Source organism: Prinia subflava, chromosome Z (genome assembly GCF_021018805.1).
Source record: "Prinia subflava isolate CZ2003 ecotype Zambia chromosome Z, Cam_Psub_1.2, whole genome shotgun sequence".
Taxonomy (NCBI): Eukaryota; Metazoa; Chordata; class Aves; order Passeriformes; family Cisticolidae; genus Prinia; species Prinia subflava.
The window spans coordinates 26,265,382-26,281,020 of NC_086283.1; the positions used below are offsets into that span (position 1 = coordinate 26,265,382).

A 15,639-nucleotide genomic window follows, 5' to 3' on the forward strand; every position below is an offset into this window, starting at 1 on the left:
GCAGACACCAGCTAAAAGGGTGCCAGCTTGCACACTCTAACATTGTGCCACGGCAGTGGTAACCTTAGAATGGGTTTTTGGTTTTTTGTTTCCTTTTTTCCACAAGTTGGACGTTGGTGATCCTTGTGGATCCCTTTCAGTTCAGGATATTCTATGATTTTAGCCATAGCAGGATGGGCCACATGATATTTGTGCCCATTGAAAGATCTCTATTTTAATGGCATACAAGTAATGTTAGTGACACAACGGGCATCCTGGACCTCCAGAAAAACTACTGTAGGCAAACAGATTTCAGACTGACTTAGCTGCTGTTAATGTTTACCTGCTGCCCCTATTACCTGTTGGTGTTAAAGATTTCTGCACAGTTCTGTGTCAGAAGTGAAGGCACAGGCATACTTCTGGAAGGCCCCCAACACAACCTGCAGTAATTGCTCCAAAAAGGCATTATTCCCTTTTGGGGAAATAGTTACTGTTTTGCATAAAGCAAGGAGGAGCCACAAGAACGGAGATTCTTGTAAGTCATCCAACTCTGTTCATAAACCCATCAGCAGCCAGTCTCATCTCTGTGCAAGAGTACAGGAACAGCCCTGGCAGTATCCACAGCTGCAGCAGAGCACAAACAGCAGCTGCCTGCACCCAAGGCAGGATTTACCTACAGACATGCCCAGGCTGGGCAGCTCGAGCCCTCTACAGACCAGCAAGCAGAGGGCTCTGCACAAGGTGCAATAGAGCTACACACACCATGTAGGTGCCAGCATTACCCCCACACACTTCCCTTGCTCTGTGAACACTCTTGGAAATGACCAGCAGGCACAACATGATTCCCACTGAGCACAGGTCTGGGCTCTTTGAGGTGCAGGAGTCCTTTCGGGGGGGAATGTCACTGTCCCATTGAGACAGCCCCCACTCACAAGGAGATCCCAGGTGAGAATCACATCCCATGCCCCAGCCTGCATGCTTGCAGGACCCCTCTCAGCTGGCATGGCACAAGCACAGCAGTTGTTGTGCTTATGTTTGGGCATAAGCCCTTCTGACATCCCTTCCACACCTGCACAGCTTTGCAGGACGGAGACCAGGACTAGCAAAGAGAGGAGTGGAGGGAGAAGGAGGGTTGGGCTCTGCCTGGCCATGCATTGGCCCTTCTCCCATCATCCTCACAGAATCCTCCAGAGCATTTATGGCCCAGCAACCTCCTTTGTCCCCAAAACATGTCCTGACCCCAGTCTCCTATGCATCCACCTGTGGACAAGTGTCTTTTACCCTCTTCTCAGTGCTCGACAAGGATTGTTTAACCTCACGTCTAAAAGCTTTGACTTTCAGATAGGAGACACTCATCACTTCCCAAAATATGCCAGGTATCCATCATGAAATCACCACTGCTCACCAGACCAGCTGTTGCTGGTGCAGTGAAACCAGCCCCTGCACATAAGCTGGCTGTCAGCATTGCATGGAGCATTCAGCTTGCTCTGACTTGGGGTCTTGCTGCCCTAAAACAGACCCCATTGAGAGCAGGCACCCCATCATGGTCATTGTGCATTCCTGTCACCCACCTGCACCTCTACAACCCTTCCCTGAGATGTAGGGCTGGGCAAATTTGCCACCACTGCACCTGAGGAGGCAATTTGCAGGCAGAATAGCAAGGTGGCTGCTCAGCATCCTCCACTGCTGGAGGCTGTAGCAGCTGCCTGTGTCTCCCTGCCTCATTACAGGACAGCCTGCTCCTCATGTCAGTCTCCAGTAGCATGTCCTTTAACCAAAAGTGAAAGCAACTGATACCCCACGAAGGCACATCTGCTTCAAGTCCATATTACAACAGGGGGAAAAATGACATCTTCAGCTATATAAACTAATAAAGACTGTCTGATTTGGTTTGCCCCTGTTGCTACCCAGCAAGCTCCCCACTGGGTTAAATACTGGCGACATCTGCTAATAAAATACCAAGAGGGAGGAGAATAAAACTGATTAAAGAATTATATCATCTGCTCAGTGCAGCTGGAAGGACAAGTCCATCCCACCTCACCCCCAGGCCGAGGGCAACCAGGACATCTGGACAGCACTGCACGGCCAGTGTCTCCAGGAAATGTGTGCAGGGAGGCAGAGCAGCAGGCACTCACCTTCCAACAGCTACAGACAAAGGACATAATGTGAGGGGCTCTCCACAAAGAGAGCCTCTCCAAAGTCAGGAAATGGTTAGATTAGCTCTGCCGCTTGTGCATCCATGTCATGATACAGGCCAAAATTAGGTGACATGCTTCTCCTCTTTATATCAGAGAAACATGTAGCAGATGCAGAGCCTTGGGACACCTGCATGGCACAATGCACCCACTCACACCCATCCAGAAGGACCTTGTGGTAAGCAGGATAGGGAGGGTGTTATGGATGCTCCTAGGGATCCCACCAACAGACAATGATGTTGGAATACCTGACTATGCCTCTCCAAACCCGCAGCCCTGAGCCTATTACAAAAGCAGTTTAAACAGCCTGCTGAGGATAGCATTATTGTCCAGCTTAGGAGCTCAAACCCCATGACTCATCCTGCCAAATTGATGGGGGTTGCTTTAGCAATCACATGCTCATTTCTGAATGTGAACTGAAAAAAGCTGAGAAGATTCTCAGCTCTACTTCTGGAACTGCTTTTGCTTTTCAAGGAAACACTTAATCCTTTTCTCTGCAGTTAAAGCAGAGTCTTCCACACGCACCCAAAAACTAGATCTGTGGCACAGGAGCCATGTGGTGTCAATACAGAAAGCTTGTCTCCTGACCTGGCTGATCAAATACAAAACTTCCACCCTACCAGCTTCAATGCATATATTTAACTATGCATTTATGACCTGGACTTGGAAAAAGATATCAGGTGTAAAATCACAGTTAAGTAACAACAGTATATTTAGCAAGAACCTGAGCACAAGGAGTTTTATACTTCCACCATCAAATTAGTTTCCATGTGGCTGAAATTGGTCCCCCAAACTCTTGCAGTTTTTCTCCCAGTTCAGTAAATCTGGGTCTACTCTGCAACCTGTTCATGTGTTTCCACCGAAGAATGCACAGGCACAGGACCCTGTTTGTACAGCTCAGGCACCAGGCTGCTGATTTTAGCTGTGTTTCCCCAAGGGGACAGAGGGCGGGTTGGGGGGTGCCACTACAGCTTCAGCCTACCCACCCACCAACCTCCTCCATCCAGGAGGGTTTGGGCAGCCAGGGACAGTGAGAGCAGTGCAGGGATCTGGACCTGCACTGTTTGCAGAGCACTGCTGGACCTGAACCAGCAGCAGGAGCTGAGGAACATGGATGCTCCTCAGCAAGAGGCAGGAGGCTGATTCAGCAGGAAAGGAGGAGGAAAGGCAGTCACCCCTCCTCCACATGTTCTCTGCACCCTCAGCTGCAAAAGCCCCACTACAGTTCTGGTGTCCCCTCTGCTACACAAAGTGTGTCCACGACCATGGTGTCAGCTTGTCTCTGTAGGTTCTTCCAAAATGAAAATAGTGCTCTAAACTAAAGATATTTTAAAAACACACCAGCACAGAATTCCTCCTCTTTTACCTTCCACTTCATCTCTGGTGCCTTTCTCTCCATAACATTGTTTTCAGTAGAATGCAGACAAAACAGGACCAATGCATCCTGTAGATCTGGGGAGTGTATCAACAATATCCAACCCGAACCAGACTGTGCTTACTTCCACCCTCCAAGACTGACAAATGTCCCTGGTGAAGAAAGTCCTGACAGAAGTAGCACAGCAGATGTCTCGGCAGTTAGTTTTCTGTCGCTTTGCAGATATTTCCTATTTCAGGTGCCCAGAGTGTCATCAACACAATTGTCTCTTCCCCTGTTCATTGGCAGGAGGGAAAAGTTCCACAGTGTGGAGTAAGGCCTGGCTCAAAACTGACACACTGCCGTAGCTTTCTCAGACACCTGGAGAAGGCCTTGCTCCTGGCCACTGGGTCACTGGGGTGGTCCCTGGCTTGTCTGTGACCTTGGCAAAGTCCTGCTGAAGCAGAACTGGACTGCACTGCCGGGGATGTCCACAGCTCTGTCACATCACAAGCACACAGCATCCGCCCCAGCCCCACCCACCCCTCTGGCTCGACAGCCATGCACTCCCCCTCCCAGAAAACAGCTCCTGCTACCTTCATCCCGCTTGCGCTTGTTGCTCTCCGTGCCAGGGGAGGCAATTCCCAGGATCCCACTAATGGAGTAGGACGAGCCAGCAGAGTCAGTGGTTACAGAGGACACCTGGGTGACTGATCCCGTGGAGGCTGCAAGGCAAGGACAGACAGTCAGTCACAAGACAACAGGGGCACCAGCTTATCCAAAAGCCACAGTCCCCACGGCATGAAGGAGGTGGGCTGGGCCTCAGCTGGCCATCCTGGCCCCTCCAACTCAGGAAGAGCCCTTGACCACTCCAGCCACGCCCAGTGCAATCCAGCAGCATGCCACAGCAGCCCAGTGCAGGGGTGGGAGCAGAGGCATGGTCAGCCCTTGTCCCCATCATGAGGAGTTGGGTCTATGAGCTGAGGAACAGGAAGTGCTTTTCTGTAGCAGTTCAGACACCCCATCTCACACAAGGCTCAGTGGTAAAGCTCATTGCTTGGGACAACAGAGGCCCTCAGTGACACAGCAGCCCATGTCGCCAGCAAGGTGGACAGAGCTTGCTGGGAGCACAGCCATGCAGAGAGAGGAGCTGCCACAAGAGGGTACCTGGGACAAAAACCTCCTGGGAGCAGAGCAACCTGTGCTTGCTGTACTAGCTGGGCTGTCTGCATCCTGTTAGACCATGCCACTAGCCTCTAGCCAGTGGAGACCTTGCACAGTTGGGGTTGCCCAGGGATAAATGCCTGAAAGACTCTGAGGTTCCCCAAAATCTGACCTAAATCCATTTTGCTTTGGAAGAGCCCTCAGGAAAGGGTGCTGTTTGTGTCCAGCAAGGGCAGTCACTCATCAACAGCATAGACCAGTCTGGATGTGCCAGATTGCACAGCAAACACTGTCCTTGTGGTGTGGGTGTCCAAGGCTTCATTGAAACAGGCAGAGGAGGGAGCGCCACCATCACTTCCATCAGGGCTGAGCCTGTCCTGCCACGTCCCTACATCCTAGAAAGCACCAGGCAAACCCCAAGGACACAACTGGGGGATACACTGTGGGACTGCACCAAAGATCCCCAGACATGACTCACGTGGAACAAACCCATGTCAGGAGTCCCTCACCTCTCTATCAACTCCAAGCCCTGAGAAACAAGATTTTCCGTCTCTATTCTTGACTTTTGCAAGAAGAGACAGCACTTAAGCCACCACAGTGAGATAAAGGAAGTTTTATATTTCCCAAGATTGTTTTGGCATTTTATGGAGAGAAAGGCTGAAGTGCAGAGTCTACAGTATGACTCCTCTGACAAGCTGAAAAAGTGCAGACAGCTCTGCACCTCCACTCCCTTTCTTCCAGTGCCAGCACATCCCTGCCAAGAGAGAAGCAGCAAGCAATCCACCATATCACAGGTGACAGCATAAAGGCAGAGAGAAACTAGGGCACCCCACCACCTCCTATCAAGCAAGGGCTGACCAGCGCCCTGACGGATTTAATGGAACAGGGACAAAAAGCCTGAGTCCCTCCATCCCTGCTGCATTGCAGCACAGAAGCACCCACACTCCTCAGAAAAACCCTGTCAGCCAGGAGAAGGGCCGAGGGTGTCTCAGCAGCCTGGGGGTCTCCTCTGGGTCACCGTACACCAGCATCACCTCCCTCAAGGTTGCAGCATCACTGCTCTGTGACTGAATTAAAAGTTTCAGGAAGTTTTGCTACCTCTTCACTCAAGACTGCAAGTGCACAAAGAACTATGGAAGGGATGGTTGATAGATAGAAAAAACACATTCAAAACTACTTACTGACTAATGATGCAGAAAATGTTATGAATAAGTATCCCTTTCTTGATTTATTACTTTAATTATCTGACATTCTATAGACCCCTATTAGTGGGGTTTTTTTTGGTTTAGATTTCAATTTTCTGTCTCATGGTGAAAGCTATTTATCATAATAATCAGTAAAATTCAAAACCTTTTAGCAGTATTTATAAAATTCATTTACTATGTTCAGCCCTTGGAGAATGACAAAGAAGGCACATTAGCACGTGTGCTGAAGTGTTTTATGCAGAATTATCTGTCCATAAGAATGATTAAAAGTTCTTCAGAATATTTGTAATCCATTATTATTTTTTAATGTATTTTTTAAAAAGTTTTCCTTACCTATGCTGTGGCTGGAAGCCGGAACCTGCTGATTGGGTGGCTGCTGCACCTTGGTCCGTATGATCCTGTGAGTAATGGAAAAAAAAATGACCACTTAGGTCACCTTAGGCATGCAATGGCTGGAGGCATTAGACACTATTTTTTCAGTGCAGGACACCTACATCAATACAAAAAATGCCCTTCTGCATATGTTCCCCTCATCGCTCACTGAAAGATTAAAGTCTGGCAGGTGGACCCAGGGCCACGTTTGTGCCCCCACCCCCTGCCATTAGAGTCATCAGGGTGATATTCCACAGAGTCACAGAATTACAGAATGGTTGGGGTTGGAAGAGACAACAGCTGACAGCAGGTCATCTGGTCCAGCCTCCCTGCTCGAGCAAGGTCACCCCAGAGCACATTGAACAGGATTGCATTCAGATGGTTCTCAGGATGCTTCAGAATTTGGTTCTTTGGTGGCTTTGAGGAACCAGTCCTCACTGCCCAGGAAAGAGATATCCATATCTATCTGAGCAGCCAGCAGGCCAGTACCTCTTCCCCAGGGAGCTGGAACCTTCTGAGCCCAGAGGTTCCGTCAGGCTGTGGTCTGCACTCTTGGGTACTGTGACACATTTACAAGGCTGTTCCTAGAGCATACTACGTATGACACTCACATGGACACCTTGGGAAAGGAACAGCTTAGCCAAATCATTAATTTGAAAAAAAAGTGTTGGAATAAATGCTGATCTGAAAAGCTGAATGACTGCATTTATCATCACTGGGTGTATGCAGTCTCTGCTCTGATTGATAATGACATCAATGAGAAAAAATTCAGAGGTACAGATAAAACAGAAGGTGTGTGTGGTGGTGCAGGACAGAGGGTATCTGCTATGAAGGCAGAAACAGGGGCAGATGCTACACACATTGTTCACCAGCCCATGTGCTATGAAAAAATGGAAGGGTCAGAAATACCTCTAGGGATCACACAGCTCTGCTTCTGCTTCAGGCTGAGGCAGAATTGGAACAGGCTGGAAGGAAGCATGCCCTTGGTTCACCACACATACCCCAGCCCCAGGCACCGCTGTTCCAGCAGCAATGCCAGAGTGAACAATTCCCCTCTCTGTGGCTGACAAACTCCCCTCCCATTCTTGCCTGCCATGAATTTGAAGGAGGGGAGAGGAGGGGAGTTGTCAGGTGGAGTGGGCTTAGGAGTGAACTTAGAGGCAAACACAGCAGTTCCTTGCTGGTACCCCCCCCATAGGCAGGCACAGGGACCACCACTGGTGACACCCAACTCCATCCCAGAAAAGGATGCACTGTCATCCTCTTCCCCTCCCGTTCCTTGGAGGAGTCTAATGGAGGCTGGCAGCAGACTGGTCTGTCCACACGCCATCTTTCAGCTGCCAGCCTCAGAATGAAGCTGCTGGGTGTCAGGCACAACCAGGAGATGGGTTACAGCAACAGACCCCAGAACTGCCAGCCCAGTGTGAGGGGCAGGAACAGCTGGGACAGCAGCTTTGGCAGAGGAGCACAGCCAAAGAGACAGGACTCTGCATGGTCAAGAGTGGAGAGCCCACTGCACAAAGCTGCCATGGTGAGGAAAGGGTGTCCAGGGGCTTCTGACACATAAACATCTTAATCTCTGGAGGAACGGAGACTGGAGCACTTGAAAGCAGCTGGACAGCTCTCAGCTGATTTGAGCAAAGCTAATCACAATGATTAATTAAGTCTTAATCACACAGACCTGCTTCTGCTACTGAAGAGTGGTCTATTATTAATGTTATTAATTAATAAAAATTATTATTATTCACTCTTGCATGGAGGCAGCAGCTCAAACGTGTCTGCTAAAAGGCTCCCTCAGTAACGGGGATGAGCTGTGCGCAGTCCATTCCCATAAACCCCGGTGTCCCACAGGAACAGCATCAGCATCTTGGGTGGGAACAACACAGCCCCGGTGATCACCCCCTTCACCGTGGAGACAGAGCAGTGCCTCTGTCCTCCCCTGTGCAGAAATGGCAACTGCAGCAGGACAGGAACCACCCAGCAGGATCTAGGCTCCGGTTTGTGCTGACCAGGCAGCCCCTGATTTGTACCTCAGTGGTGAACAATGATACTGTGGGCAGGGGCCTGCATCCTTTCCCACCAGCAAAGCCCCAAAGTACACACTCAATGTTAAATATGCAGAAAAAACCCACAGACTGCTGGAACTGTAGGATTTAGCATTAAAGCCAAGTGTTTTGATGTAAATTCCAGGTTCTTTGTCCCATGATTGTTCAGTCTGGGTTTTCATGATGAGCTCCTAAACTGGCAAAAACAATTCTCCAGGTAAACAGATTGACTCAGACTGCATGCATTTCTTACAAAGGATTGCAAACCTTTGAGAAAAGGAGAAGATCTTAACCAGAGTGACTGGCACATGAGAAAGAGGGTTTTTAACAGCCAAAAACCTTGGTGACAGATCATGAACTGGTTTCTGATACAAGGGCAGTAGAGGTGTGGGCATTATTAGTGTGGAAACATACAAGGATGCAGCAGGAGGAACATGGAAACTGGCTCAAAATATTACTGGAAGCTACTTAAATCCCTCTTTTACCTAGAGCTGTGACTGCCTTTTTTGGAGGACATACAAAGTTCTCGTACACAAGCAGAGGACTGCCCATAACAGCCATGCTTCTCACATGACTCGTTGGCATTAGTGGAAGCAGAGCTTTTCCTTAGGTATTTGACATTTTCCTTTGGTTTTTGTGGTGTCTGTAATATTTCTCAAACCCTCTTTAAACTGAAGACACCATGTCCATAGAGTTACTGCATGCTGCTCTGGAACCTCCAGGTCAGGGGCTCCCAAGCAGCAAGGGCCATGCACATGAACTGACCCATTTTTTTCTTTTAATTCCACAAAGACATGACTCGACATTTAGTCCATCAAGGCAGAGACTGCGCTCTCTGCTAACGCTGGGGAAGCCACCCCGGCTACTCAAGCGGCAACTCCATGAATGCAAATCAGATTGGGATAGCCAATAAAAGAATATTGCATCAATTTATTTCACGTCTGGACGCAAATGAGACGTTTTATAGCGAGCTGCATTCGAAGAATTTGCATGCAGTTGCACAAGTGAAAATCATCTCACCAGCATGGTAAGAAGGAAGCCTGGAACACAGTGAAAATTAACGAACCCTGCTAACCAGGTCCGTGGGTGCCCAAAAGCTCTGCTATTCAAGTATTCATCTCTTACTGTTGCCCTGGCAGGGCTGGAGATGTCACGCAGTATTTCACTGGGTTTTCCAGCCTTATACATCACTTAACTCAGAAGGCAACCATGGGCACAGAAGGTGTAATGGACTGGGCAGTAGGTTAGAACCCCTAACTGGGCCTTCAATGAGCCCAGCCCTGACTTGCAAAGCTGTGGCAAAACACCCAAACATGGGACTGAGTCTCCCAATGAAATTCCCCTGCATTTTTACAAAAACAATTCAAGGCCACTTAAGTTCCCCAATGTCAAAAGCAGGCAGCAGAGGCCCTCAGACACTACCAACCAAATTCCCCCATTGATATTCACACTGAACACAGGCCTGGGTCAAAGTCAGCAATACCAATCAGGTGTCAGGTAACAAAATGGTACCTCCAACCCATGCCTTGGGTTTCTTTCTTTCCTAGATGACTGCCACCCTACTCAATGGCCATCTGAGCTTCCCCCTCTTGGCCAAAGCATGTTCCACCGAACCCCCACCCCACAGAGCAGAACAGGGGCTTTGTTCGTAGTAAACACATAGGGTCATTCCCAGCAGGGTCCTGTGACTAACAGACACAGGGAAAAGGATGGCAAAGAAACAAAGGCTGGCAGAAGAACCTGCCCACTCGTAGGAAACCCTCATCATCCATGGTGCTTCAGCCACCAAGGTAAGCCCAGAGCTGCTCCCCAGACCCAAGTGCGCTAGGGAAACAGCGAAGCTGCTTTTCTTACAAGCAGCCCCAAACACCCAGTCCTACTAAAAGACAAGGACATGGTGATAGTGCTTCCATGGAGCATCCCACCCCAGAACCACACCGAGCTTTACCTGTTAATGGAGCTGACACTGGGCACAGTGTCATTGTCACACACTCGCTCAGCAAGGAGTCTGTCCCTGATCTCCCAGGCAAACATGGTGGGATTTTGGCGTTTGTACTCTGCAATTTTTTCAACGACTTTGGGTGTGGCGACCTTTGGTTTTGATCCTCCAATCACTCCAGGCTTAATACTCCCGGTTTCATAATACCTGGGACAACATCCAAAACAAAGCTTCAGTTATCACACACAGACAGAGAACATACTCTGAGATTTATAGAGAACATCATTTCAAGGTAACCAAACCCCAACAGATCCTGAGATACATCTTCACTTTCACATACACATTTTCTGCCTGTGTGGTTCTTTATCACCTAATAGATTAACTTATAGTAATTGGAATTGGGCCTTGGGATACAATATATATTTTTCCATAATAGCAAGACAAAAGAAACAACGCAAGATTAAAGGGCATGCTGAGATCCAAAATTAACTGAAAATGTGTGTTATTAATCAGCAGTACTAGCAATAATAGAAACAAATCACACCAAAGACCACTTTTTGCAGCGGACTCTTTTATAGCAAATTACTGTTTTTACAGAAATGCTGTCATTAATATCTACAGCTTGTTATGATTCAAAGTGAAATGAAGGCTTAGGTATTGTCTTTTATTTGCACCTCTGGAATAAATACCAGCATATTTTTTCCTGGTTTGTGATTTTAATATGCAGATTATGGTTTTAATAGTTACTATTTTTCAAATGTATTCTTTTCATCATTATGTTTTCCATAATTTCAATAAAAGATTTTGAGGGAAAGGGAGCTGCTCATGCTCCAGAGGGGTCCATCTGAGGCAGGGATCAGTTTCTGTGACCAGCGCTTCCCCGGGTGCAGCATCTTCACCACCAGCTGCAGCTCTGCTGATGCCATGCCTCCAGGAAAGGTGGAGAATGAGATCCCTACACCAAAATAAATCTGACCAATTTCTTCACATGTGCATCACACAAGATCAACTGCTTTTGGTAGCTTAGCATAATACATGGCAGCTGAGATCCCTGGGCCCTGCAAGTCTCCCCCTTTAATATAGCCTTGAACAAGCTTCTAAGAGCAGAAGTTGCATCTTACATGCTGAGGGCCAGAATGGAGACCGAGAATGAGACTGTATTCCGCTATGCTGCAGGCACGGCGCTCCACACAGGAGGCTCTCTCACAGCCCTGGGCTTCTTTGTATCTTGTGAATTTTCACATGACCAGATGAAAAATAAACCCCGTGCCTACCTTTAGCTACTGCCCCAACTACCCTAATCCTGCACACCCCTTTCATGCAGAGCAGACCCCGACTCTGTCAGCCTCTCAACCAGGTGCCCACCGAGCTGTGCTTGCAACAGCTCAATCACAACCACTCACTGCTCTGTGCCCACATTTCTAGCTCAGAAAAAACTCCAAGCAGAGAGACAAGACTGCTTATTAATATATTTTCCCTGCAACTCTCCAACATAACCATTATACAAAAAAAAATTCCCCCATCTTTTGAGCCTGAGCAGAGCACAAATAGTCTGCACGGCCAGAGTTGGCCTCACTGAAACACGCAATCATCAAATCAAAATTTTGCCACTGGTCTCAGTGCTTCTGGGAGACCTCTGTGTGCAGGGCCTAAAGTTCCTTTAAAGAGACTGACACCAAATTGCTCATACATGTTCCCAGATACTCTGTGTGGAAATGTTGACTCAAGCAATCCAGTCTCCATAAGCCATTTATGAAATAACAATAATGTCAAGAGTTGAGTGTTAGAGATGGATTAACCCTCCTGCTGCCACTAAATGCTGTAAGCTTAAGGGCATAGGGTAAAAATTTAATTCCTCTCACACTTCCGTGGGACTTGACAAAACAATGGCCCATAAACCTAAAATCTTGCACCTCTAGCCTCAAAACCTTGAGGCTGAGGTTGCTGGCACCACTTTGAGGAAGGTGTAGACTGCAGCCAGACAACACCACAAATGCTACCAGAAAACATTACAAATTCCACCAGACAAGTCACGATTTTCTTAGATCTAGTAAAAATGATGGAGTTCACAAATGTTTCTTAGCGCTTTTTTGCAACAGTGCCTGTGGTCAGTGCCCTGCGGTCCAGGACAGCCTGGCCAAGAGGAGCACTCCCAGCAGTACAGGATGCCGTGCCTGTACAGATCCGCCACTGCTTTCTCATGGCTGATCACCACGGTAGAAAAGCCAGACAGGTCAGCACAATACTGCCCCTGTGATGAGCTCACCAGGGGACAAAGCTCTGGAGCCTTCAGAGCACCAAGACCTCTACTCCCAAGCTCTTTAACCTGGGCCCACCTGCCTGCTCTCATGGCCTCAAGGCCCACCCAGACACAGACGGGCCCAGAGGAAGGCTAGCCCTGCGAAAGGAGGTGCAGGATTGGGACCAGTTCCCCTTCCCTGGGTGCAGGGAGAGGTCATCACAATGGGAACAGTCCTCATCCTGCACTGTCATGAACATCTCCATCCGCTCCACCCCGGAATGAATCTGGGCACAGTCACAAGGCCTGCAGGCTGCATGGCTCCAGCAGCCCTGACTCCCATCTCCATTTTAAAGGCAAGGACAACTTCAGCCAGCATTATTCCATGTGCATCACATCAGGGCCTTTTGCTCTGGAGAGTTGCAAAGACAGGTGTAGCATGGGCACTACCACAGCACCCTCCTCTGAGCATTAAGAGCTTCACTTGCCCTGCAACAACTGGTTACTTGTCTCTGGATGGTTTTTTAAAGCTGTATCTAGTACGGAAAAATTCTGATAATAAAATTCTAAATGCAAGGATTTATCATAAGGACTCACATTTTTCACACACATGCACACATACAAGAAAACATACACACACAGGGATGCAATCACAGAAACATTTTACTCACTGTAATTATTAGTTAGGAAAATAATGAGCTATGAAATTCCAATTTATTGTTGAAAACTTTAATGACAGAGCTCTGGAACCTCATTCTGAGCTCTATAGTGCGAATATATCTAACAGCAGACCTAAACTGCCAAAAGTAAAACATCAGACTTTTGCCTGGTGGGTAAATAAATTGCCTGTTTCCAAGCTGTGAGTTGGTCCTGATGGGAATTGGTGGCAATTCCAGTGCAACTGTGAGCATCACCAGCCAAACCATGCCAGCCAGGCAGGGAGCAGGAGCCTGTGCTAGCTGCACACGTGGAGCCGTAACTGAGTGAAACAGCCCATGGTGGGCAGTATAAAGCCCATGGAAAGTTTTCCTCTCTACACCAGTTAAAGGTATTTGTGTTCTCAAAACTCCAGCAGGAAAAGTGCATGCATGTTGCAGGGAAGGCATACCACTGAGAGGAAGGCATGAGAGATAAAGCAGGAGCGCCGAGTGCAGCCTACACAGTGCGGCTCTGAAACGAGCAGGGATGTGGAGGTGCTGCTCGTGAGTTTGGGCAAGGAGGGTTAAGATGGCTGTGCGGAGAACAGCGACAAGAACTGCAAAAACAGGGGTCTGTGATCCTGACAAATCTGAACACTAATATGGCCACTGATGGATCAACACATCCCCTGCGTGATACTACAAAAGAAATGTCTTAATTGTCTTTGCAGCTATGCTGTGTCCAGGAAAGCGTTTGTTGGGAATTGGGAAAAAAACCCTTAAAACAAAAATAGTAAAATTCTAAACAATTAATTAACTGTGAAATCTTAGCAAACAGGTCAGCAACTTTTCCAGATGATAAAGAAATACACTTTGTAAAAAAAAAAAGTCTCCTTAATGTAGATTGCCGAAGTCTGTAAGAATACCCAAGGTTCAAGAGCATTTGAAAACAGTAATTTACACAAATTAGGTTTAGGTTTGCACAGATGATTAAGAAATCAAAAAAGGAAAAAGCAAGCATGGTATGTTTTTACCGTAACCTAATCCAAATTTTAAAAGGTTAAAAGGCAATCAGGAAATAATATTAATTCAGAGTTTAATATCCTATGGTCATAATGTTTGGAGCAGCTCCTGGCTGAACAGAGAGCTACTCCCAAAGTAGCCAAAATATCTTTAGGATGATTATTAGTTACTTACAGTGTTCTGTGCTCTCTTAATCCAGTAGAAGACTGGAAAAAGACATTTAACTATTTAATCTGTGGGACAGATTGCAGAATAGCTTGCATGAATGTGCATGCCATAATGCTGATGAAATATATAATGATAATATTGTTTAAAAAGAGTTCTAGTCAGGAAGCAAAACAAGTAATTTCCACAACTTCTACTTTTTTTTCACATTTTGCTGAATATGACTCTCAGATTTCCCTTCCTGTTCAGGGAAGACAAGTGCAGGGCATACGCTGTATATACAGCAAATACTCATGGCATTCTGCACTTTGCATTAGAATTACTCACAAGAAACTGTAACAGGGGCTAACAAGACCTACGGATACTGGCTCTTCTTTCCACACCAGACATATAAAACCACGACTCCTCAGGAAGTCGCTCCCCTCACTGGACTGGTGGTCTGTCTCCATTTATTTGCAGCCTCTAGTTGTGGGACTGGCACCGGCACTTTTCTCTTGACGGACACAGAAGGATTTGCCATCTCCCTTTACCTGCCAAGTATTTTGCTGACACAGCCGTGGCTGACGCGGAGCTGCCGGGAGATGTCACACGGCCGGACCCCTTGGTGGGCGAGCTCCACGATCCTTTGGCGAACGACATCTGGGAGAGGGCGACCGTTCACAAAAACACCTCCCAGCTGATTCACGCCTCCATGTCCTGAAACACACAGGGGAGGGGGAGGAGGGCAGGAGAAGAGCTGTGTGAGAGTTTCAGGCGTCTCTGCAGGGCAGAACCTCCGGCCCCAGCGCTCACCGGCGCTGGGAACCGCCTCCCCAGAACCGGTCCGATTTCCCCAGGAGGAGATGGGAGGTGACCTCACTGCCGCAATGACACTTGCTGGAGGGGAGGACCCTCCTGCCTGAAGGCAGATCGGTCCCCCTCAGCCATGTCCGGCACCTCGGCGGCGGACAACCCTCCTCCGGAGTCGCGTTAGCGCAGCCACGAACTCCAGGGCAGCCCTGGTGCTGTCCCGTGGAGCGGAGGCTTCTCAGAGCCTTCTCAGAAAACAAGGCTGGGTGATCACTCAGCCCACATACTGCCTCTGTGTAGCACAGAAAGATACCTGAGATGAAACACGCTGTGTTTTGTTTGGTTCTTCCCAAGGTGCCTTGAATTAATCATGTGGGGGAAGGGGAAAAGAAAGAGAGAAAGAAAGAGAGAGAGGGAAAGAGAGAAAGAGGGAAAGAGAGAAAGAGAGAGAGAAAGAGAGAGAGAGAGAAAAGAGAGAAAGAGAGAAGAGAGAAAGAGAGAAAGAGAGAAAGAGAGAAGAGAGAGAGAAGAG

The 15,639-nt window shown here is 48.0% G+C and overlaps 1 protein-coding gene across 1 annotated transcript in view; it reads right to left on the reverse strand.

The window, feature by feature from the left end:
• Nucleotides 1-15,639, reverse strand: part of PAX5 (paired box 5) — a 134,111-nt gene that overhangs the window by 109,824 nt on the left and 8,648 nt on the right. The window contains exons 2-5 of the mRNA XM_063423147.1: nt 14,849-15,014; nt 10,263-10,460; nt 6,231-6,295; nt 4,125-4,253 (exon numbers count right to left, since the gene is read on the reverse strand). Coding sequence (XP_063279217.1) covers nt 4,125-4,253; nt 6,231-6,295; nt 10,263-10,460; nt 14,849-15,014 — 558 coding nt within the window. The remainder of the gene's footprint in view (nt 1-4,124; nt 4,254-6,230; nt 6,296-10,262; nt 10,461-14,848; nt 15,015-15,639) is intronic.